General features: G+C 43.8%; 1 protein-coding gene across 1 annotated transcript; it reads right to left on the reverse strand.

Annotated features, from left to right (window-relative positions):
* Nucleotides 1-4,711: 4,711 nt before the first annotated feature.
* LOC119778242 (NLR family CARD domain-containing protein 3-like) lies at nucleotides 4,712-10,837 on the reverse strand. Its single transcript, XM_038277392.1, has 6 exons — nucleotides 10,755-10,837; nucleotides 10,318-10,447; nucleotides 10,102-10,233; nucleotides 7,028-7,106; nucleotides 6,657-6,867; nucleotides 4,712-6,525 (listed from the first exon to the last, which is right to left on the reverse strand). Exons 2-6 carry the CDS (start codon nucleotides 10,404-10,406, stop codon nucleotides 4,727-4,729), a joined length of 2,310 nt encoding a protein of 769 aa, XP_038133320.1. The 5' UTR covers nucleotides 10,407-10,447; nucleotides 10,755-10,837; the 3' UTR covers nucleotides 4,712-4,726.
* Nucleotides 10,838-22,674: the final 11,837 nt, after the last annotated feature.

Consider the following 22,674-nt stretch of genomic DNA (forward strand, 5'->3'; position numbering starts at 1 on the left):
GTAGGGGAAATCCAAAAGGCCGGGCATGTCGACAATTGGAGATGGGTCGAAGGGAAAGCAAACATTGCTGACCTCATCACAAGGGGAGCACCTCCTGAGGACCTTGATGAAGGCTCAGCTTGGCAGGAAGGCCCTGCATTCCTCAAACTCCCCTTTGAAGAATGGCCTGTGAAAACTGCTGGAGAAGTCATCTCCTCCGTCACTGGAGATATTGCAGCACTCCAAAGGAAGGCGTTCTCTGCAACAGTCATGTCAGCTGCAGCTCCGCCCTGGGAATGGTCTGCCCAAAATATCATCGCTCTCGTGAAACTAGTCGAACCAAAAAGATTCAGCTCTCTGACACGTCTGTGTGGGGCTCTTGGCTGGCTGAAGAGAGCAGTTGACATCTGGCTAAGCAGACGCACCCAGACCCCTGGAGCCTTAAAGTGGGAGGCCAAAACTTACCTCTCAGCTGGAGAAAGGGCTGCTGCCTTCAACTTCTTAGCCCTTGAGGCCCAACACGGCGTCAAGTTCCAAGACACAACGCTTGATCGTCTAGTCGTTCAAAAAGAACCAACCATAGGTCTTCTTGTCTGTGGAGGGAGAGTACAGTGTTTGGAAGAGGATAAAGTGGTCGTACCACTGGTCCCATGCCAGTCATGGCTCGCATCCCTACTGGTCAAGGAGGCCCATGAAGAAAATCACGAAGGCATCGCTCCAACCCTACTTCGAACACGAAGAAAAGCCTGGATCACACAGGGACGAAAACTCGTCAAAAAGGTGCTTAACAATTGCATCACCTGCGCAAAGCAAAGAGCCAAACTATGCCAGCAAGTCATGAGCGACCTACCCCTAGAACGCACCCAGAGAGCTTGCCCTTTCGAGTTCACCACCCTTGACCTCTTTGGCCCCTTCGAGGTTAAGGATAGTGTGAAAAGAAGGACTTCAAAGAAAGTGTGGGGGATTGTTTACTGCTGCATGGTCTCCAGAGCGGTCCATGCGGACCTCACTGATGACCAGTCAGCGGAAAGCTTCCTCCTGGCATACACTCGCTTTGTCGCCCTGAGGGGGCATCCAAGGAAACTCTGGTCTGACCGGGGAACAAACTTCACCGGCGCCAAACCAGCCCTACAGCAGTTCTACAAGCGCCTGGAGTGCCTGCAGACTCTATCCATGGAAAATGTGGCTGCAAAACATAGAACCGAGTGGAAGTGGGAGTTCCACCCGGCAGATGCTCCACACAGGAATGGAGCTGCAGAGGCTGCCGTGAAGCTTCTGAAGAGGGCGCTCACGAACCTCGGTGGGTTCACAGGGTCCTTCACATGGGGAGAACTACAAACCCTCCTCTACCAGGCAGCCAACTTAACCAACGAACGGCCAATTGACGCCAGAGCTCAAGAGCAGGAGGACTCCATCGAGTACTTGACACCAAACTCCCTCATCCTGGGTCGAGCAACGCTGGGGGGAGATACCACCGGTCTCGACCTGGAGACTCATTCCTGGCGGCGGTTGCGAGCTATCCAAATCGGGGTAGATCGCTTCTGGGCCAAATGGAGGGAGCTTGCTGGCCCAAATCTCTTCGTTCGTCAGAAGTGGCACCGGTCAGAGAGAAACATCAGAGTCGGCGATCTCGTCTGGGTAGCTGACCCAAATGCTCTGAGAGGTCAGTTCCGCCTGGGCAGAATTCTGTCTGTCTACCCTGACAACAAAGGGATCGTCCGGGATGCTGACATCACGACTTGCACTGGCATCCCTGCATCACAGTCGGGCAGCCGCAAGAAGAGCTGCTCTCCTTTACCCACGACTGTGATCAAGAGGGATGTAAGGAGACTTGTGGTCCTTCTTCCGGTGGAGGATCAAAACCCTCTGTCCTCAGCCTCAATCTAACGTAGTGGTGAACGCCGAACGCTGCCACTATGCCATCAAAGTTGTACATCATGAAGAGCCGCAAACATGCATCATGCCCGGGAAGAAGAAGAAAAGGAAAAAAAAGAAAAAAAAAACACCCCTTGAAAGAGCTTTGAAGGACTCTGAAAGAGAATTAATTAATTGTAAGATTTGTGACTTCATTGGATCTTGCGATCATTCAGTCAAGTGGGAGGTGTTTTGTGCACTGTCATTTGGTGGTGGGTAAACAACGTCAACTCACGGGTGATCAGGTGTAACGCAGCACAGCTGATTAGGTGGGAGGTGGCACTTACCTGGTTTGGTGTGCTGGCTTGCCGTTGGATGTAGTGTTCCTAGTGATGCGTAGATAAACAGGAGCGTGCACGCACAGAGACAGAATCCAATTGCATGGCTGGAAGAGCGACGCACATCACCGGTAAGGTGCTGGGTTTTAATATTCTCTCGCTGGTTATTTTAAACTGCTTGATCGACTGTTGTTGCCCTTTAACTGGTCGGATGTTTATAATTTTTTCACTGTGGTCACTTGGTGAGTGCATTGTTTTAATCCGCCGATTACTGTTAAAGTTTATTAGTCTGAGTTGACGGTAAAAACTTTTGAAACGAAGCGCGTTTGACGCTATGCGCTTACTTCCTGATTCGCGGTGCACTCTGGGTGTTGTAGTCGGGCTGAAGTCGTAGTTGTTTCCTGTAATGCATGATGGGAGATGTGGTTCACTTACCTAGCAATTGTAAATGGGCTCCTGTTGTTGTTATTTTAAGCTGCTTTTTGCAGTGGTAGCTCTGGTGTTTGTATGTAATGAAATGGATTAAGTGTAGTGTCTGCTGTTGTGCATTCTATTGTTTATAGAGACCCTAATGCACAGGTGTCAAACTGCTTCCAGAAAGGGCCATGTGGCTGCAGGTTTTCTTTCCAACCAAGCAATAGCACACCAGACTCCAGTCATATCATCAAGTCATCATGTTCAGATTGGACTCCCTTGATGAGATGACTGGAGTCTGATGCTATTGCTTGGTTGGAAAGAAAACCTGCAGCCACACGGCCCTTTCTGGAAGCAGTTTGACACCACTGCAAAGAAATAAGAAGTTCAAGCCTTTTGTAGGGTTTTGTTTTCCCTAGAGATGTCCATTGAATGCAAACTCATAGCCATGTCTCCATGTGTAGAACACTACACAGTACCTTTAATTTGGTTCTAATAACAGCAGATTGTTTACTAGTTTGTCTACTAGTAATTACTTTAGTTGTTTTTTTATTATGCTGATCATAAAGCATTTTTACACTGTGTTATGTCATTGGCTGATCTTTAATAAATATTTTAACCAGTGTATCAGACTCATTTTGAATTGACATTAGCTTGGTACAACATTAAGTAGCTTCTGATGTAGTTAAGCTACTGTTAACACATTAGTGTAACTTAGCTTGCTATAATTCTTTAGGTGGTAGCTTTTGTGTAGTGAAGCTTAATTTATTGTTGAGTAACTGATAGCTTAGCTCATTACACTGGACAAGTAGCTAGCCCAACACTGCAGAATATTCTCTCACTTCATCTCTAAGCAGGAGAGAAAGTCCAGCTCATCAACAATATGTCTCTTTAGTCACTTTCAAAACCCTTTTATTAATATATTATTTGTAGGGTTGTCAAAAGTATTGATACTCCAAAAAAGTATCGATACTGAAATGTTGTATCCGGATAAATTTTTTAAAAGTAGCGATACAGTGCCACCACCAGTGGCACCTAAACAGTTATTCATCTAAATTGCTAAAGAGGACAATGCACTTTCAGAACACTGTGTGATTGAATAATTCGGTGCACATTTCAGTTTCAGACTTTTTTTTTGTAAAAGGTGCAGCTGCTGAGAATTATTTTTGTTTCTTAACCGGTTTGGCTAGTGTCATTGTTATGTGTGCAAAGCATAGCCAAGGAAGGAAAACTAAATTTTAATTTTATAAGTTTTTTATCAAGCTTGCTTAATATTGTGCACAGCAAACAACCTCAAAATATTGTTCTTATTGTTTATTGTATTTATTTATTGTATTTTATTTATTAATGAAATATTTCTGTAGAATTTCGAAGTCTGTTTTTATCCTTGTGGTATCGAAAATGGTATCGAGTATCGAATATTTTCCTTAGGATCGGTATCGAGTTGAAAAGTTTAGTATCGTGACAACCCTAATTATTTGTTTGTTTGTTTTATCCAGTTTGTAATATTAAAGAAAACTGGGTGAGTCATGTTTTTTGAAGCAAAGCATTTTTTTTTACTCTGATATAGGGTAAATTTACTCCCTGTTTCTCCAATAATAATTTTTTTGTTCCAAAAAATGTGTCCTCTGTATTTAACCTGCAAACTAATGGACTTTCTAGGTTAGATATTTAACACAGCACATTAAAGCAACCTGACTATCTGCTCTACCTGCTGCTGAATGTACGACTCTAACTCTACATCCAAGTCTTTGATCCTTTTAAGTTCATCAGCAAAATGTTTACAGAAATAAGCTGGGATATGATATTAAGATGACATGAAATTTCTTTAATTAAAAGCTTATATCTGTGACTTAATTTCTGTTTCTAGGTCTAGCAAGGATGAACATAATTCATGATAAAAAAAAAAAATATCATAATTAAGTAATTATTTTCCACTTTGATAAAGATAACTAATTCTGTGCTGAGATACAAAAAATCATTTTCAGGTCTCTTAGCTAAATCTTATACTGTAAATCAAATTGACTAGTGTTTATTTCAATAAAATATATATTTATGAAACTGATACTTAAACATTAGTTTTACCAGGATAATAGTCACTCTTTCTGGTTTTACCAGGAAAACCCAAATTATGTCATTACTTACAGAGCTTTGTTTGAAGCTTTGACCACTGGCAGCAGCCTGAGAAGAGCCTTCTTTGAAGCAGAGTATTTCTTCAGGTCAAACACATCCAGATCTCCTGATGTCACTAAGATGAAGGCCAGAGCTGACCAATGAGCAGGAGACAGTTTATCCTTGGAGAGACGTCCTGATCTCAGAGACTGTTGGATCTCCTGGACCAGAGAACGATCATTCAGTTCATTCAGACAGTGGAACAGGTTGATGCTTTTCTCTGCAGACAGGTTCTTATTGATCTTCTCCTTGATGTACTGAACTGTTTCCTGATTGGTCAGTGAGCTACTTCCTTTCATTGTCATCAGGCCTTGTAGGAGTCTCTGATTGGTCTGCAGTGAAAGACCCAGGAGGAAGCGAAGGAACAAGTCCAGGTGTCCATTTGGACTCTGTAAGGCATTGTCCACAGCTCTCTGATGAAGATATGTTAGATTTGGTTTGTTAATTATTCTAGACCATAAATTAGTGTTTTGTTGTTCCCCCATCAGATTGACTCCATCCTTCATGAAAGTCAGATGGGCATGAAGAGCAGCCAGAAACTCCTGAACACTCAGATGGACGAAGCAGAACACCTTGTCCTGGTTCTGGTACAGCCCTCTCTCCTCTTTAAAGATCTGTGTGAACACTCCAGAGTAAACTGAGGCTGCTTTGATATCGATGCCACACTCTGTCAGGTCTGATGCATAGAAGATCAGATTTCCTTTCTGCAGCTGATCAAAAGCCAGTTTTCCCAGAGACTCAATCATCTTCCTGCTCTCTGGACTCCAGTGAGGATCTGTCTCAGCTCCTCCATCATACTTGACCTTCTTCACTTTGGTCTGAACCACCAGGAAGTGGATGTACATCCCAGTCAGAGTGTTGGGCAGCTCTCCTCCCTCTCTGGTCTCCAACACATCCTCCAGAACCGTAGCAGTGATCCAGCAGAAGACTGGAACGTGGCACATGATCTGGATGCTTCTAGATCTATTGATGTGGGAGACGATCCTGCTGGCCTGCTCCTCGTCTCTGAATCTCTTCCTGAAGTACTCCTCCTTCTGTGGGTCATTGAACCCTCTGACCTCTGTCACCATGCCAACACACTCAGGAGGGATCTGATTGGCTGCTGCAGGCCGTGTGGTTATCCAGAGGAGAGCAGAGGGAAGCAGATTCCCCCTGATGAGGTTTGTCAGCAGAACATCCACTGAGGTGGACTCTGTAACATCAGTCAGGATCTCCTTGTTTTGGAAGTCCAGAGGAAGTCGACTCTCATCCAGACCATCAAAGATGAACAGAACCTGGAAGTGATCAAAGCTGCAGATTCCTTTGGTTTCAGTGAAGAAGTGATGAACAAGTTCCACCAAGCTGAACTTTTTCTCTTTCAGCACATTCAGCTCTCTGAAGGTGAATGGAAATATGAACTGGATGTTCTGGTGGGCTTTGCCTTCAGCCCAGTCCAGAGTGAACTTCTGTGTTAAGACTGTTTTCCCAATGCCAGCCACTCCCTTAGTCATCACTGTTCTGATTGGCTGATCTCTTCCAGGTGGGACTTTAAAGATGTCTTCTTGTCTGATTGTTGTCTCTGGTCTGGTTGGTTTCCTGGATGCTGTTTCAATCTGTCTGACCTCATGTTCATCATTGACCCCCCCAGTCCCTCCCTCTGTGATGTAGAGCTCTGTGTAGATCTGGTTCAGAAGGGTTGGACTTCCTGCTTTAGCGATCCCCTCAAACACAGACTGGAACCTCTTCTTCAGACTGGATTTAAGTTTAGGTTGAACTGAGGACAAATGTCCTGAAGCAACAGAGAATATCTTAAGCAGTGAAATGATTCCTGTCAATAGATCATCTCTTCTTCCTGCTCTTCTGACTATAATAAATTAATAATTCCTCCGTCAGGTTAAATCTTTAGAGAAATCCTCTTACCGCTCTGCAGACGATCAGCCAGCTCCTCCTGCTTCATCCTCCTCAGGAAGTTCAGGGTGATCTTCACCAAAGCCTCTCTACTTCTCCTCTGCTCTTCATCCTCCTCATCCTCCCACTGACTCTCCAAGCCTTCTGGATCATCTGGACTCAGAACCTTCTGGATCTTCTTCAGCTCCTTCTTCACAAAACTAACAATGTTTTCCTCCAGCAGCTGAACAGAACAATAAATGAAGGACACATCAGACTGAGATCATGGAGCCAAACATCAGATCCATGTTGGACAGACTGACAGTCCTCTGGTCTACAAAGTGCAGCATGGAGATGACTGTGAACAGAACCCATGGAGAAGTAGTTGTAGTTCATGTACAGACCATAAATATGGAGTCCAGCTGGGTTTGATGCTGCTGGGCAGATGGAGCACTGGGAACCTCTGAGTTCTGCTGGTTCCCTCTGTGGAGGAACCAGGAAGCATTAACTCACATTCTGTAGAACAACAAACAGACAAAGACCAAGGTCCCTATGGTGTCCTGATCCAAAAGCTATGTGTCTTTTCACTTCTCTCAAGGACAACTTTCTATAGCAAAGAAGCTCCTACCTGATTAGAGTTTGAGTTTTTGATGCTACGCATTATACAGAAGTGAAAACAGTGTTAATTATTGACGTTCCTAGATGAGCAGAGGCTTTGAGGCGTGTGTCGAGGTGTGATTTATTTAGAGGAGGGGCCAAAATTGATGACGTCCAAGGCCTCGTCACCGTGATACCACGTGACCGCTTCGGGAAATGGTTCAGGAAGTGCAAGTATTTTGACAGGCATCTAAACAGCCTCAGTGTTCAGTCAAGATGTGGGAGTTTGGAGGAGGGCTGCCGTCAGCTGGATAGAGTTTGGATAGATTCTAAGAATAGAGTGGTTGTTTTTCCAATCAATCTAGTTGCCTAAAACTATTTTGGTGAGAATAAACAATGTAATGATAAAAATCTGAGCAAGCCACCGGACACAGTAAGTGTCGAGAAAAAAAAGAAAAACAATCAGATGTGTTACTAGCTGTAGTTCTGCACTCCATCAGTAGGTGGTGACATGTTCCCATGGAGCCTCATGAACTGTGGGGATTGTTGTAGCAATTTGGCCAAACGGTTCAATGCCTCATGAGGCATTATCTCACCATCACATCACTAGTGTTAATCCATTAAATATGATTGGTTTAACATTTCATAAAATAATTAAATTAATGATCTCAAAATAGACCAAGTATGATGAAAAAAACTGTTAGATCAATAACAGCCATTCAGTGATTTTCTTTTTTCTTTAAAATGTCTCCAGCTCCTGTTGTTTTGTAGAGAAATGTCTTCTTACCAACGTTTGCCAACCCTAAATCTTACTCTACTGAAGGATCAGTAAATCTAATCCTAGTCTTTGATCAAAGGCTGCAGCTGCTCTGTTTCAATGACTGACAGGAAGCTGAAGACACAGTTATTAAACCTTAACTGATTAGTTCATGAATATATCGATGAAGGCAAGTTCAACAGACAGAGCAAAGTCCATGGAAGGTTAAAGGTTTACATTCTGAAATGAATGTGTTTGCCTCATAATAAACATTGTCCAACATCTGCAGAAAGCTAACAGGAGGATTCATGGACAGAAATAATGTTAGTCTTTAGTAGGAAGAAGGCTGCAGCAAGACATTTCTTTAGCCTCGATTAAAAACTGTTTTTATTTATATAAAAGAATGTTAAATTAAAGATGTTAGATTACATAAAGTTTAGGTATTTCCACCAGTAAAAACTGACCTTCAGTATTTGAACATTTCTATTTTTGAAAGTGTCACAGTTAAATATTTGATTTAAATACAATCAGATAAAGTGGTTTGATGTTCAATTGGTTAAATATCAGATTATATTTATAAAGGTTGATTTATGAATTAAAAATTATTTAAATAATATCAAAAGCCTAAAATCAGGGATAAAGCAAGCCTCTAGAGTCTGAACTGAGAACATCTTATTCTGTCATTGATTATTTCTATAAAATGATTCATCTGAATTCTGGCTTCAGCCGAATTCAGCCTGACCCCTGCTGGACCAACAGGTGAACTACAGACACTTAGAAACACCTCCAACAATGTTTACCCTGAACTCACTGGACACTGAATTAGTGGAAAAACACCCAGAAGAAACAAGCAGTTTTATTAAAAGGAAGAAAAATGTGGAATCAGAACATTTCAAAATGAATTAGTTCAGTTTCAAACAGTTAAAACATTTAGATAGAGCTCACCTCTTTGCAGCTGAAGGTTGGTCTGATTTAAAATCAATATAAACATCATTTGACCAGTCGCTCTTTAAGGAAACACAGCTGGGTTCTGGTCCTGGTTTAAGGTTCTGTTGGATCCTGAAGGAAAAGCCTGAATTCAGTCTTAGTCTAATCATGTATTTAAAGTTAAACAGTGAAGCCCAGAACTCTAAAGTGTCCCACAGTGGCTCCAGTTTGAAGTGGATCCAAATATTCCTGGTTTCACTGTAAACCGTATATTAATGATGGATTAATAATTAGCTCTGATGATAATTAATAAGGGATGATGTTTGGGTTTGTTAGCAGGAACTGAAGAATAATCAGAAAGTCTGGATGTAGAACAGTGTTTGAAGTGTTCTGATCTTCTATCCTGATAAACTTTCTTCCTTTGGATCAGAGTCAGTACTGCTGATGGAAAAAAACAAGTTCATTTATCTTCTAGTTGATTGTTTTACTGGTTCTAGTCTTAAACTGATGATCAAACCCCTTTAGAGCAGCAGCTTTATTCTCAGCTGATCATTTCTGAGCTTCTGTTCAGCTTTTTATAGTAATACAGGCCATGGTGGTGCATTCAAGGACCTTTCATTAATGTAGTAATCCACACTAAGTTTCCTATCAAAGATTCATCTTGTTCTTATCATCAAACTTCCTCCAGCAGCAGGTCAATGATCTTGTATTTCTGATGACATGTAGCGGCTGCTGAAGGAGACTGTGGAGCAGTTTGCTAATAATCAGACTGATGATCATTTTGAATGAACACAGATGAACTTTAGAAGCTGCTGATTTCACTGATGTTTGCAGATAACAGTGAGAGATCATGTTTTCCATCAGATTTAGTTTCCATCTAATAGTTGAATCAGCATCATGACTTGCCTACATGTGCATCACCTTAAGCTCTGCAGAAGCACCAACTCTGGTTCAATAATGTGACACAAGGTGATCCAGAAAGATTCAACTGGATGAAGAACAACTGATTTTAGCTCCAATATCATCTAACAAGATCATTTCATATCATCACAATAACACAATCCTTTGAGTATTTCCATTATTTAGCCTCCATCACTCACTGCTTCACATGTGAACACAGACATGTGAGAAAGAGTTGTGTTCACATTAATATGTTGGAAGTTAAACTAATCAGTGGAACATTTAGAAACAGCTCACCTGTTTGATGATGAAGGTTGGTCTGATTTAAAATCAATAGCAGCACCCTTTGACCTGTTGCTCTTTAAGGACACACAGCTGGGTTCTGGTCCAGGTTCTGGTTCTGGTCCAGGTTCTGGTTCTGCTGGTTTCCTGTGAATAAAGATGGTTTGTTGATGTTCATGCTGAGCTCTGACATGGAGAAGAGTCCTGGACAGTTAGAGATGGTGATCTGACCTCTGAGCTTTGCTCTGGTCCTCATGTTCTCCACACAGAGTGGTTTTAGAGGTAGGGACTCTGTCCTCTCTGTCCTCACACTGATCCATGCTGCTCACTTCACATCAGCTCACACACCTTCTACCTTCATCTGAGGAGGAAACACTCATCATTCAGCAGGTCAACTCTGATCAACACTGATAGAAACCACAGTCCAGTCCAGAAAAGTGCCTGATGTCAGAACTCCAGTTTTAGAGTTTCCCAGAGATTAATATAACATTACAATCAGTGTTGGTCCCTTGGAGCAGAAGGCAGCAGCAGATGGATAGAAGTATAGATTGGGATTTATTTCATGCTGGGAACAACCTGCTGCTCTACAGTCTCATACAATTAGACTTATGTTTTATCAGGAGACTAAAGCTCAGCTTGAAGATTTGAATAAACGAAGATGGACTCACTCAGTTTCTTCCCATTAAGTTCTTCACTCTGCAGCTCTGCTGTGTGAACCAAGTCTGTAGAAGAGAAACTCCTGGACTTCTTCTCCATTGTCGGTCCTCTGAGTCTGAAAGCAGATTTAATGTTTAGCTCAAAGGTTAAAGATCAGCTGTTATAACTTTATATGACTTCAACATTTTCAATGATTAACCTGCAGCAGCTTCCTGCAGTCAATTGGACTATCAAGGAAAATGACACACTTTCTGGTCTCTGATGGTTAGAACACCCAAAACTTTCCCTACAGACCATAAATAATAATCACCTAAAATATCCAACAAAATAAATCCAGAGTAATGCAGTTATCAGGTCTGATAGTAAACATTTGGCACATGTAAAGAAAACACAAAAATATATTTCTTTTATAGCTGATGCAACTTTTCAGATGTTACTGTCATGTTGGGTTGTGATTCTAGCCCAAATGCAGAACACACTCTGAGACAGGGGAAAAAGGTTGAGTGGTTCTTGGTCAATCTTGGTGGTTGAGTGAGCGCAGGTTTATACCTGTTCTGAGGTTTGAGCAGAGCAACAGAGGGGGAAACCTGGAGGGTCCAGTGGCTGACGGCAGGCTGAGGGCTGACAGGTTTGATTTTCCAGGGTTCTTCCTTAATCAGACAGACTGGTTTCAGACAGAAAAACTCTTCCTGAGTTTCTGATCTCCAGGGTTCTTCGGTAATCAGACAGATTGATTTTAGACAGAGAAACTCTTCCAGAGTTTCAGTTTTCAGACAGGTTCTTCCTGGAAGCAGAGAGGACAAAAACGGGTTAGGTTCAGATTCGGGTTATCAGGGAGTCTAGATTCAGGCAGGCAGATTGGCTCAGGCTTGCTAAACATAACTGGCAAAACACTGGCACTGGAGTGTTGTCCACAGCCCACTTAAGTACTGGTCTCCTGATGAGCAGATGAGAAGCAGCTGGTGAAGTCAGCTCCAGCTTCAGGAGATCCAGTATGCCCTCTGGTGGAGGAAGGTAGACAGCACCCCAGATCCCAACAGAAGTACAAACCATCAGGAAGGGATCCTCGGCGCCCTCTGGTGGGCAAGCCTGTGGATCCCAACAGAGCCCCCCCCCTCAAGGGCAGATTCCAGATGCCCTCAGAACAGTCCATGCAAAACAAAAAACAACCCACCCAGGGTGGGCGGAGGGGGCACCAGGGAAGGAGGGCAGAAGGTCTCTGGAGGTAGAGTCTCTGGAGGCCGGCCGTGGGGCCGGCAGCGAGGCAGAGTTTCAGGTGGCCGGCCGTGCGACCGGCAGCGAGGCAGAGGCTCAGGTGGCCGTCCGTGGGACCAGCAGCGAGGCAGAGTCTCAGGTGGCCAGCCGTGGGGCCGGCAGCGTGGCCGACGTTCCGGGGGCTGGCCGCAGGGCCGGAGAAGTGGCAGACGCTCAGGAGGCCGGCCGCGGGGCCTGTGGTGATGCCGATTCGTAGGAGGCCAGCTGCAGTGCCGAGGACGTGGCAGATGCTCTGGAGGCCGGCCGCTGGGCCGGAGGCACGGCAGAGGTTCTGGAGGCTGGCCATGGGTCAGGCGACATAGGAGGGTTATAGGAGGATGACATCTCTGTCGCTGCTGAATCTTTGAAGGAGGACGACGTCTCCGCCGCTGCAGGAGTTTAGGAGGAGGATGACGTCTCCTCCGCTGCAGGAGTTTAGGAGGAGGACGACGCCCCAATTTAAGCAGGTAGCCCCAAGGGGAACGCCGTCCCCTCTTCAGCGGCTCAGCAACAGTCTCAGAGGGGACCGTAGACTGCGGTTCAGGAACAGGTGTTGATACAAAGTTTTCTATCTAAGGAAAACCAGTTGATAGCATTGACTCATTGACTAAAATACAATCCCTCACACTAAGCCTGCTTGTAGCGACAGTGGAGAGGAAAAACTCCCTTTTAACAGGAAGAAACCTCCAGCAGAACCAGGCTCAGTGCGAGCGGCCATCTGCCGAGGCCGAGTGGGGTTCAAGGAGACAGAAGCAGAGACACAAAAAGCAGCTGTAAAAGGCGGCCCCGTCCAGGAAACACACAGCCAGGCAGACGAGCTCCGAGCCAGCTCCTATGTCAGAGGACGAAGAGAGCACATCCACTCAGTCACGGTCAGAGAAACAGGACCACACTGGAAAACAGGCCGATCTCCAACATCTATAAACAAGGGTGTTGATGGAAGCAGCACAGCTGATGTTTCTTTCCAGGATGACGTCACAGCCAAACAGGAACAGACGAGGCAAAGCTACTCTGAGGAAAAGCAGAGAGAGCAGAACGTTAGAGATTGAACTAACAGATTCTGCAGAATAGGAGAACAGAGAGAGAATGAAGCAGAATGATGAAATGGGGGTCCCTATGTCCTCCAGAAGTCTAAGCCTATAGCAGCATAACTATAGAGATAGCTCAGGATAACCTGAGCCTCCCTAAATATAAGCTTTATCAAAAAGGAAAGTTTTAAGCCTAGCCTTAAAAGTAGACAGGGTGTCTGCCTCACGGACTAAAATTGGTAGTTGGTTCCACAGGAGAGGAGCCTGATAACTAAAAGATCTGCCTCCCATTCTATTTTTAGAAAATCTAGGAACCACCAGTAAACCTGCAGATTGAGAGCGAAGTGCTCTGTTAGGAACATAAGGAACAATCAGATCTCTGATATAAGATGGAGCTTGGCCATTTAAGGCTTTATATGTGAGAAGGAGGATTTTAAATTCTATTCTTGATTTAACAGGAAGCCAATGAAGAGAAGCCAGGATAGGAGAGATATGATCTCTCTTTTTCATTTTCATCAGAACTCTGGCTGCAGCATTTTGGATCAGCTGAAGGCTTTTAACTACAGTTTGTGGACTTCCTGATAGTAAAGAATTACAATAGTCCAGCCTTGAAGTAACAAATGCATGGACTAGTTTCTCAGCATCACCCCTGGACAGGAGATTTCAAATTTTTGCAATGTTCCTCATATGAAAGAAGGAAATTCTAGAAACCTCTTTCATATGGGATTTAAATGACAGGTCCTGATCAAAAGTACTTTTCACTGTATTATCTGAAATCAGTTTAATCCCATCCAAATGAAGTGACTGGCTAATCAGCTTCTTTTTCAGAGACTCTGGTCCAAAGACTATAACTTCTGTTTTGTCTGCATTCAGAAGCAGAAAGTTAAGAGTCATCCAGGTTTTTATGTCTTCAAGACATGCCTGTAATCTATGTAATGGGTTAGCTTCATCTGGATTATAGACAGATATAGCTGGGTATCATCAGCATAACAGTGAAAATTAATCCCATGCTGTCTAATAACTCTACCAATTTGGAGCATGTATAAAGTAAAGAGAATTGGTCCTAGCACTGATCCCAATGGTACTCCACAGGTAACCTTTGAGCATGTTGAAGATCTATCATTAACATGAACAAATTGAATTTGATCAGATAGATAAGATTTAAACCAGTCTAGAGCTGTTCCTTTAATTCACATTTTGAACAAAGCCAATAGTGTCTAAGATAGCATTAAAGGCTGCTCTTAAGCTATCGCCTTCAACGTCAGCATGGATGTTAAAATCTCCCACTATGAGGACCAAATTAATACCAAATCAGAAAGGAACTCTGAAAACTAATCAAAAAATTCAGAGTAAGGACCTGAGGAGACCGCCGACTGCGGCTCCGAATCAGGACCAGAGGAGACCGCAGACTGCGGCTCCGAATCAGTAACAGAGGAGACCACTGACTGCGGCTCTGAATCAGGAACAGAGGAGACCACCGACTGTGGCTCCGAATCAGGAACAGAGGAGACCACCGACTGTGGCTCCGAATCAGGAACAGAGGAGACCACCGACTGTGGCTCCGAATCAGGAACAGAGGAGACCACCGACTGTGGCTCCGAATCAGGAACAGAGGAGACCACCGACTGTGGCTCCGAATCAGGAACAGAACAGCCTGCCGACTGCAGCTCTGAATCAGGAACAGAGGAGCCCACCGATTGCGGCTTGAATCAGGAACAGAGGAGCCCACCAATTGCGGCTCCGGATCAGGAACAGAGGAAACCGCCAATTGCGGCTCCGGATCAGGAACAGAGGAGCCCGCCGATTGCGGCTCCGGATCAGGAACAGAGGAGCCCGCCGACTGCGGTTCTGGATCAGGAACAGAGGAGCCCGCCGATTGCGGCTCCGGATCAGGAATAGAGGAGCCCGTCGATTGCGGCTCTGGATCAGGAACAGAGGAGCCCGCCGATTGCGGCTCCGGTCCCAGCATGGAGGAAACCGCCCATGGCGGCACAGCCACCCCTGAGGTGGTTTGAAGCGCCTGTGGGGGGCTCTTGGTGATTTGGGGCGCACGCTGAGGGGCTCTTAGAGGGGTATCTCCACTAACCTCAAGTTTTGAAGCCTCTTTAAATATATGCTCAGGGGTCTCTGGACGGCACAGAGCAGGCTCAGGGGTCTCTGGACAGCACAGAGCAGGCTCAGGGGTCTCTGGACGACACAGAGCTGACTCAGGGGTCTCTAGACGGCACAGAGCTGACTCAGGGGTCTCTAGACGGCACAGAGCTGAGTCAGGAGTCTCTAGACGCCACAGAGCTGACTCAGGGATCTCTAGACGGCACAGAGCTGACTCAAGACGGCTCAGGGCTGGCTCAGGGGTCTTTAGATGGCTCAGAACTGGCTCAGGGGTCTCTAGACGGCTCAGAGCTGGTTCACGGCGACAGCGTCTCTTACGCCGGCTAACTGGTTCGCTGACTGATTCTGGCAACAAGCTAACTGGTGTGCTAGTGGGTTCAGGCGCTAAGCTAACTGGTTTGTAAGTGGGTTCTGAGGCTAGAAAATCGGGCATGGGGTCAGGTTTAAGACTAACTGGGTTATTTTCTGGTTCTGGAGCTGGATCTGGCTGGCGGGGAGCTGAATGTGGTGGCTTGAAGGGGAAGATATCCTCTCTATCCCCATAGAAAAACCTCCAGAGATCTGACTCATGGATATTGGGTGAAAATACTGGACCTATTTTAAGTTTCTTGGTGGATGGTGCTAAATGATGATCATGTAAGTGGTGGCAGAGACTGACCTGGCGCAGATGGGAAATGGAGTACAGAACTGGATGCTGAACGGCTTTTCCATTAACTGGGCTGAACTGGACTGAACTGGGCTGAACTGGGCTGACCTGGACTGAACTGAGCTGAACTGGGCTGAACTGGACTGAACTGGACTGTACTGGACTGAACTGGGTTGAACTGGGCTGAACTGGACTGAACTGGGCTGAACTGGGCTGAGCTGGGCTGAGCTGGGCTGAACTGGGCTGAGCTGGGTTGAACTGGGCTCCTAGATCTGGACTTGACTCTGGTTCGTTGTTTGTAATCCAGGTGGATAGCTAAACAAATGAGCTCTTTCAAGGTTGCAGGTTCATCGATCTTTGCCAGCTCATCCTTAATCTCTTCATTTAATGCGTGGAAGAAAATGCTTTTGAGCATGGAATCAGTCCAACCGGAAGTAGGCTCTGACCCGGGAGTCAACTGAAAAATCTTGTACGGATCTATTCCCTTGTTTAAAGTTCGACAGACCCCGGGATTTAGTTGGTTCAGAGAAAGCTAGAGAGAATTCATTTAAAAATATTCAAATGTGCAAAACACACTGGATTCAGAAGAAAAACTGGTCTTTGCCCATTTGCAGGCTTTTCCGGATAATCACGAGAGAATAAAGGGGAAAAGGTTCAAAGGTTTATTGTGAAACACAGGTTGAAAACACAACTGATTCTGGGGAAAATCTGGTCCAGGACTGGTCACGACTGATTTTCACTGCAGAGGGGGACAAAATGGTTAGTTGAAGTCCAAGTAATCTTGGTGGTTGAGTGAGCACAGGTTTGTACCTGTTCTGAGGTTTGAGCAAAGCTACAGAGGGGGAAACCTGGAGGGTCCAGAGGCTGACGGCAGGCTGAGGGCTAACAGGTTTGATTCTCCAGGGTTCTTCCTTAATCAGACAGACTGGTTTCAGACAGAGAAACTCTTCCTGAGTTTCTGATCTCCAGGGTTCTTCGTTAATCAGACAGATTGGTTTTAGACAGAGAAACTCTTCCAGAGTTTCAGTTTTCAGACAAGTTCTTCCTGGAAGCAGAGAGGACAAAAGCAGGTTAGGTTCAGATTCGGGTTATCAGGGAGTCTAGATTCAGGCAAGCAGATTGGCTCAGGCTTGCTAACCATAACTGGCAAAACACTCTGGCACTGGAGTGTTGTCCACAGCCCACTTAAGTACTGGTCTCCTGATGAGCAGATGAGAAGCAGCTGGTGAAGTCAGCTCCAGCTTCAGGAGATCCAGTATGCCCTCTGGTGGAGGAAGGTAGACAGCACCCCAGATCCCAATAGAAGTACAAACCATCTGGAAGGATCCTCGGCACCCTCTGGTGGGCAAGCCTCTGGATCCCACCAGTTACTATTCTTGGCTTATTGATGATCAGAGTAAATCTAATGTCTTTAAGCCTGGCCTAGGCCCGTAACTTTGAACATGAAAGCTGCACATTCTTCTGTGCATAAGGTTAGTTCCAGCTTCCAGTCTGGTACTGGGAACCATTCAGCTATGGACTGACAGAGAAACTAAGCTGGAAGTGGATCTGAAATAATCAGTCAATAAAATCCTCTTCCATTCCCCTCAGATGGAGGCTTTTCAGGAAAATATCGACAGAAATAGTTTGAATCTTAGTTGATCTAAAAAAAATAAGTTAGTTGAGATTTCATCTCAGAAAAGAAGAAATACATCATCTTAATGAGCTCATTTGGTCTAAATCAACCTGCCAGAGATGGATAGTAACTAGTTACATTTACTGCAGTAACTTTGAGAAAATAATTTACTTTTAGGTGTTGTTGTTCTTTACTTTAAGTTTTGCTTCATTAATATTCTAATCAGAGTATTGCTGCTCTTACTGACTAAATATTCTGGTTCCTCTACCCACCATAAGGAATTGGATCTATTGGAGATCAGGGGAAAATTCAGAAGATTCGATATTTTAGCAGTAGATTTCTTTATCGTTTGCTTCCATATATGCCTGCTGTACAGATTGGTTTATAAGGGATGGAGCTTCTTCACCAACAGATTAATTCTTCATGGAGCTTCATCAGATCAACCATCAGCCTGATGAACAGGAAAGATGATCAGAGGAGCAGAGTTTCTGAGTGAAGCAGCAGCCAGTAAAGCAGTAGATCAGAGCTGCAGCATCAATATCATAGATGGAGACCAGACCCCCCTCATCATCACAATCACCCCCAGCTTCTCAGGACCAGATAAAGATGGCCTGAAGGTCCAGTAGCAGCTTTGGACTCCTTTCTAGTAGTCAACCAAACAGCCCAGTAACCATCCTGAGGTCTTAGTGGGACGTCTTCCTGTTGATGGACTCTCTGGACAGTCCTAGGGTGAGTTCAAGTTCATGGATTGCGTCTTCCAAGGTATCGGTCTACCTGGACTGGATCCTTCGAAGTCCATTAAAATAATGAGATCGCAAGAGTTTTGGCTGTGAATTCAAACAGGTCTAGCCTTCCATGGCTTTCTCTGCCGTATGCTCTGTTGCTTAGCAACAGTGATAGTTGAAAAAAAAAGCAACCATTATAGTTGACACACAAAGCTGATAAAGAATGAATACCAAACTTTTTTAAACTGTTTCCTTTTAATATATATATATATATATATATATATATATATATATATATATATATATATATATATATATATATATATGTTTATATTCTTTTTTTATTGTAAAGTAAACAAAGACTATACTCATGAGAATCCAGAGTGGAATAAAGGTGTCAACCACTGGAAGCATGAACAAATAAAAGCAAATGTAATGATAGAAACCTCAGTTAGTAATAAAAATTTGAAAATAGCAGCAACATCTCTGATGTATATCATCTCTGATGATTTACATATAAACAGTAATGTAAACATATGACTGTAAATTTACAGTTTTAAATTTTTTTTCTCTCCTTACTATATTATGTTATTCTTATCCATTTTTCTAAAGTTTTTCATTTAAGTTTTCAGTTTTTTCTATAATCTTTTTGCTACTGTAGTCCAGGTAGACACCATATTGCAGTGCTGAGGTATGTTAGGTTCCCAAGACTCCCGATTTGAAGGAAGGATCCGATGTATCCTCTCTATCCTTGGATATCCCAGGATTCATTGCAAGTCCAAGCAAGCCGGCTGCTTCGTGCTCAGAGGAAAGAGATACTTGCCGCCGAACAGTGATGAATATTGGAGGTTCAGTTTAGTTCAGTTCAGATCTGTCTGAAATTAAAGAAAATTGTTGTTTTAAATGGTTATTGAGGCAGATATGTGGCGAGTAATGTCGTGGATATCCTCCCAACGACGTAAAAATTTATGTTAAGTCTTATAAAAATTCAAAGTACTTAAAAAGCAGTTGAAAAGTCTTCAAACAATGGTCAAAAAACAGGCAGAGGCAGCTGGGTCACGGTCCAGTGTGGTTTATTGCAACAACACAAGTCCACCACATGAGATGTTCACCGGTCAACACCTGACTACATGCAGAGACAGTCCCGCTTATATTCATTCCCTGGGGCTCGGGGGCTCCTCCCCGAGCCCCTCCTATTTTTACGTAATTTTAGGCACTTTTCCACGGGTAACTTTAATATCTTTTTATCTACCGGTGGAAACCCCCCAAAGTACAATTTTTATATATTTTAATCAAAGCCTTGCCCCTTTAAAGGCCATGGTGATACACATTGTAGTTTCATTAAAAACTTCACATATCAGCATAACTTTGATGTTTATCATTGATATGTCAAAACAACGTTTCATTAAAACATCACACAGTGGCATAACTTTTGTTATTTGACCATTAAAACATCACACAGCGGCATAACCTTGTTGTTTGACCATTAAAACATCACGCAGCGGCATAGCTTTGTTGTTTAACCTTGACATGTCAAAATAACTCATCCTTGGGTTTTTCCCAATGCATACTATCTTATCTCATCCTTCGGGCTGTCTTACACACATGATTTTACTTATTTTTAGATAGGCTATATGTTGAAGCACACCATGTAACCGTTATAACATGAATATATTTATTGTGAGACATTTATCCACTATATTCTATTCATGGTGCAATATTAATTCACTACATTTCCCCCCCTGTGGTCCTGACAAGGATCACAAAGTGAATCTACAGGTGATTGTCAAAGTGGAATACTACAAATGTGAATTCTGAAGAGTAACTGATGGTTATGTATGCACACCAAAGCTAAGAGTGAGACTAGAACACACCATAAACTAATAGTGAGTGATATAAGATGCTATGATTAAAATGTAACAAAATGTAGAATGTCATAAAACAAAGATGGAACCCCCCTTGGCACACTTATGAGGACCTTTCCTCTTGCTTACTTTTTTTTTGTAGAAGGATTTTTAGTTGTTTTTTAAAGCAGCAATGATACGGGGTAGGGGAATGCCATGTCCAAGCAGCTTGATCACCTACTAGGCCACTACAGTCCCCACCCAAAGGTGTCATTGCACACCCATACATCAAACAAGTTGATGTTTAAATATACTCTATCATAGGGTGACCATATTTTCATTTGGGAAAACCAGCCTTGGAGCCGGGGGTGGGGGGGGGGGGTTGTGGGGGGTTGATTGAAAGAACAAATGTCTCATCATCGGAGTGGGAACTATAAATCTGATAAGATTTTTTATTGTTGAATATTAGAGATTACATTGTTTAGATTTACTTATATATTTCTAACCTTTTTATAGAATAGAAAAGAAAATCCCTTTATTGTCCCACAATGGGCAAATTTACAGCAGCAGAAAGATTATTGAAAATGGTCACACAAATGAGGACCTTAGAAAAATGTATAAGAATAACATAATAGGGAAGACTTAAAATATAAAAAATAAAATTCTGTTTAGTGTTTTAACAATATAAAACTGGAGAATTAATAACCAATATGCAGCTATGGACATTTTTATAGTGATGGATATTTGAAAATAGCAGCAACATCAGAGATGTGCAGAATGACAGCAGCAGGTTATTTAACTGACTAAGGTTTCTATCATTACATTTGATTTTATTTGTCCCTGCTCCTGGTGGTTGGAACATTTATTCCACTCTGGATTCTTGTGAGTGTAGTCTTTGTTCACTTTAACTTTTTAAAAAATTAATAAATAAACAAACAGTTTTGAAAACCTCGGTATTCATTCTTTTCCTGCTTTGTGTGTCAACTTTCACGGTTGCTAAGCAACAGAGCATACGGCGGTAAAACCCGCCGAGGGGTGGACCTGTTCGAATTTACAGCCAAAACTCTTCCGGCCTCCTTATTTTCAAGGACTTCGAATGATCCAGTCTAGGTAGACCGCGTCCTTGGAGGATGCGTCCTAGGTTTTCGAACAGAGCCTCTGATTAAGAACAGGGCTGCCCGCACTGACACGGCTCAGGGATTACGTCACACGGAGTGTCGTGCGCAGTGAAATCAGGACATTTTCTCACTTTCTAAAAAAAACCTGGGACGCCCGGGACAGGACGTGAAATACGGATATGTCCCGGGAAATACGGACGTTTGGTCACCCTACTCTATCATGCCTGGGCTATGTCAGGCAAACTTATCGTCTAATGGTCAATAGACCATCATTACAACCAACCTATGAGTAACCATATGGTACTCCCTGCATAGTACTCGTACTGTTATATACCTCATACATATACACAACTATTTTTAATCAGTTATATTTAGCATAGGTATACATAATCATTAATGTCCTTTATATCCAGCATTGCATTCTTGTGTTGTGTTCGAGATCAATAATAGTTTGGGGCTCCTTGGGGGTTAGAAGGCATTATCCCCCATGGTCTTGCATCAGTATTTCCTGGAGCCTGTGGCCCTGACAGCTGCTGCAATGTTGTGGTAGTAGCCATGCGCCCTTGATCAGCTGTCAGCTGCAGCAATTTCCCCTGTAAGGTGATTATGGTCTGCCGTGCCTCTTGAAGTTGACGTGTCAGCTCCTCACACTCCCGGGTCAACCGCAGCATCTTTCCCTTTTCCCTGGTTTTGTATATGCTGCACCGAATTACTTCTAGCGGACAACGTGAGAAGGGGTACAGGCCTTTCATAATCTTTGAATAAACTTCCTTGCTCATACAAGTGATTTCAGGCTTTAGGTCGTCGTCGGTTTGGTAAGATGGCAGAGGAGGGCCCAGAACCCTGAGATGTGGCGATATTCTTCAGGGCTGAGCACCATGCCCGTGAAGAAAATGTCGTCTTGTTCTGGCGGAGAAGCAGGCCTCATCACAGTAGGTTCGGTCGTCATCATGCCTGAAGTAGATGGCAGCTCCTGGAGTGATCTGACGGGCTGTCCTCGGTCCTCCGGGTTCTTAGGACTGGCAGGGGTACTGTTTGGGCTGAAATGGATCCTCAGGGCCCCAGGTGATGGTGGGCTGGTCATTGGCTCCCCTCTAGGTGGTGGTGGTTGGTAGTCAGGCTGCCTTCTCGGGGTCATCATAGGTCTGCTCCACCCCGGGGTTACAGTGCCTGGCCCCTCTGCTGGATCATCTGGCTGCCTGTTAGGAATATTGGTACCTGCGGCTACATCTACTTGTGTGCCTACCGACGCATGTGTGAAGATTCTTCCTCTATCTACCGACTGTAGCCAATCCTCTGAGGGCACAGGGCGTGGTCTAAAATTAGCCTCCGCCATTTTCAATAATCTGCATTATGGAGACATAGTGTGGCATAATTATGTATCAACATGAGGCATATAATCTCCTAAATCTATGAGTATTTCAGCATGCCAATTACTACATCTAAGAGAGTAAGTATATGGCACATTGACATGCATATTAATATATATACATATGTACAATTTTGATGTTTAAAAAAAAATGCACGTACCTGGTGGGGGTGAGAGGGGATCATGTTTATGTTTTATATGACTTGGTCTAACTGTATTT

This window comes from Cyprinodon tularosa, unplaced genomic scaffold (assembly GCF_016077235.1).
Source record: "Cyprinodon tularosa strain WSP-4 unplaced genomic scaffold, ASM1607723v1 ctg1309, whole genome shotgun sequence".
Taxonomy (NCBI): domain Eukaryota; kingdom Metazoa; phylum Chordata; class Actinopteri; order Cyprinodontiformes; family Cyprinodontidae; genus Cyprinodon; species Cyprinodon tularosa.

Coding starts and splice junctions, on each gene's coding strand:
- LOC119778242 (XM_038277392.1), bottom strand. CDS start 10,406: ATGGATCAGTGTGAGGACAGAGAGGACAGAGTCCCTACCTCTAAAACC. Junction 10,234..10,317: donor GACCAGAGCAAAGCTCAGAG/GTCAGATCACCA, acceptor CTTTATTCACAG/GAAACCAGCAGAACCAGAAC. Junction 6,868..7,027: donor AGCTGGACTCCATATTTATG/GTCTGTACATGA, acceptor TGTTCTGTTCAG/CTGCTGGAGGAAAACATTGT.